Genomic DNA, 2,575 nt, shown 5'->3' on the forward strand with positions numbered 1-2,575 from the left:
GTTTCTGCAAGTTCAGTGAACCTAGGTGTGACTGTGGCTCAGGAGACAGAGCAGCTCATCCACTAATCACAGGGTCAGCTGTTTGATCCCCAGCAAAGTGTCCTTGAGCAAGACACAGAACCACAAAGCTCTCCTGATGGTTGGTCCAATACTGCATGGTAGCTTGCTGCAACTGGTGTGTGTGAATGAGAGGCAAATTGTAAAGCATGTTACATAAACAAACTACATAAATGCAGCCATTTACCATTTAATTGTTAGTTTTACATTTTCACAACCCATGAGCTGATTTAGAGCTAATTATTCAAGTTAAGCTCAGTTAACTCACATTGCCAAGGCAGCAACTGAATGAATCCATCTTAAAATGTTTTACAGTGTATAAATGCAACACATAGTATCTACGTGAGAAAGTAGTGTGAGTAATAGCAGTTTAATTTTTACTCATTTATTAAAGGGTGCCATGATGACTGTGGGACCAGTTTTGTTCTGATTTCTCCAGCTCAGATGGGAACTGAAAATAACCTGGCTTCACATACACAGCTTTAAGTGCTCACACAGGTCTAAAAGACATCAGAACTGAGTTGCACATGGAGGGGAAAGAACAACCACTGAAAGACTTTCAGTTTCAGTGTGTTGGCAACCTAAATCTGGTCAAAACATGACAGGTTCACCGTTTAAGATCATCCATGAAATCAAAAAATACATTTTATAGTGAATTTGGTTGTACTCTAAACTCTATAAAGAATAAAAACAGACAGTTATAATATGAATATGAAAGTTTTATTTATAAAATATAGAATTTTCTGATTTCCATCTTGTAAAGTTTTTCTTTCACATATCCTTTATACAACAACAAAAAAAAGAGATATACATTCAGTTTAAAGAGTATTTAATGGCGCCTGTCCAGAGGTGTCGGCATCCTCTTTTCTCTTCCAGAAACCATCAAGAGAGAAGTAATACAACAGTGGATCCAAACAACAGTTCACACTAGCGAGACACATCAGCAGCGTGAAAAAATGTTTCCCACTTTGAAAAAAAACAACCAAAGACACAGGCAAGAAAAACACAGTGAACATCATCAAGTTCATGGCAAAAATCAGCATGACATTCACCTTGTTGTTGACCTTTGCAGAGTCATTGAGACGTTTGTGTAGAGTGCAAGACACCAAAACAGTGGACACAAGGTTGACTGCCAGCAGGGTGACCACTAGCACAGGCTGAATGTAAGACAGATTTGATTGAAGCAGCTTCGGTTCACGAAATTCAAAACAGGTAGATTCGTTGGAGTCTCTTATGCTTCTTGTAAAGTGAAAGCTCTCAGGTATGTTCACCACAAGCACAAACAGCCAAACAAGTGCAACAGATTTCCAGGCGTTGGAAGGAGTTCGCAGATGGCGTGACCTCAGAGGATAAACCACAGCCAGCAGCCGATCCAAGCTGATGAAGGTGATGAAAATGGAGCTCGAGCGGATGTTGTTGAGAAAGAGCATTGTGATCCAGATGCATGCCATAATGCTCAGAGGCCAGCTTCCTGTGGCGTAAAAGTAGACCCTCATGGGCAAGGAGATGACCAGCAGCAGGTCCGAGATCGCCAGGTTGACCATGAAGATGGCACTGGAGGATTTGAGGCTGTGGCGGCGAAGCAGAATCCACAGTGACACAGCATTGAGAGGCAAACCCAGCACAATAACAGATCCAAACACCACAGCATAAGCTCTGTTCATTTCCAGGTCTGTTGCATTGTCGTGCACGGTATTGTTGGGCATGTTTTGCTTCTGTGTGAAATGCAGAAGTGATGGCGACCGAATGTAACTGCGATAGAAATGACAGTCACCCCGCCTTCATCTGAATCAGATGTATGAAGAAAATTGTGTCTAAAGGTTGTGTCTACAAGATGAAGTGACAGAGAACGTTGAAACAGGAAACAGCCCAGGAAGAGTTGCAAAAATGTGGTATTCGTGTAAACCAGATAAAAAGTTGGTATGAAGTCATGGAAAAGAGTTGTTTTCTGTGGGCATATTATATTACTCTTATGATCCATAGTCTAAAAACCAATGCATGTTTTGACATGTCTTTTATAGTTTCATACATTCACAGCTCCTCACAGTGATTTGTCAGTCAAGAGGGCGGGAGAATGTGGAGAATAAAAGGCAAAAAGCGAGGTGCATGGTCTATCACAGGGTTACATAGATTCATGCTATTCAAGAGGTCTCATTTCTGTGAAGTGTAGTGCAAGTATAGTGACACACCATCTGTGCTGTACTGGGAAATATCAGCTACTGAAATTCCACCTGACCTGGCAATCAGGCTAATTAAGCACTGTCAATGTACACTAATTACTGGCTGAGAAGGGAGGAAAAAATGACTATGATTATGTTGCCATTGACATCTTTCATATGGCATTTAGCTACGTGTGCACACTGTTGTATGACTAATGTATTTGTGTGTTTATGTTGGACATACCTGTTGTACACCACAGTGTCTTCAGGAAATGTAAATGACCCAATTAACTGCTTTATCTGCATATTGTGGTGTTACAGCCTGAACTCACTGATCCACACAAACAATATCGAGAAAT

At 41.0% G+C, this 2,575-nt stretch overlaps 1 protein-coding gene across 1 annotated transcript; it reads right to left on the bottom strand.

Annotated features, from left to right (window-relative positions):
- Positions 1-806: 806 nt before the first annotated feature.
- On the bottom strand, positions 807-1,940 carry LOC121899273 (lysophosphatidic acid receptor 4-like). Its single transcript, XM_042414987.1, has one exon. The coding sequence runs from the start codon at positions 1,761-1,763 to the stop codon at positions 876-878; it is 888 nt and encodes a 295-aa protein (XP_042270921.1). The 5' UTR covers positions 1,764-1,940; the 3' UTR covers positions 807-875.
- Between the last annotated feature and the right edge of the window lie 635 nt (positions 1,941-2,575).

Source organism: Thunnus maccoyii, chromosome 6 (genome assembly GCF_910596095.1).
Source record: "Thunnus maccoyii chromosome 6, fThuMac1.1, whole genome shotgun sequence".
In the NCBI taxonomy this organism is placed as follows: Eukaryota; Metazoa; Chordata; class Actinopteri; order Scombriformes; family Scombridae; genus Thunnus; species Thunnus maccoyii.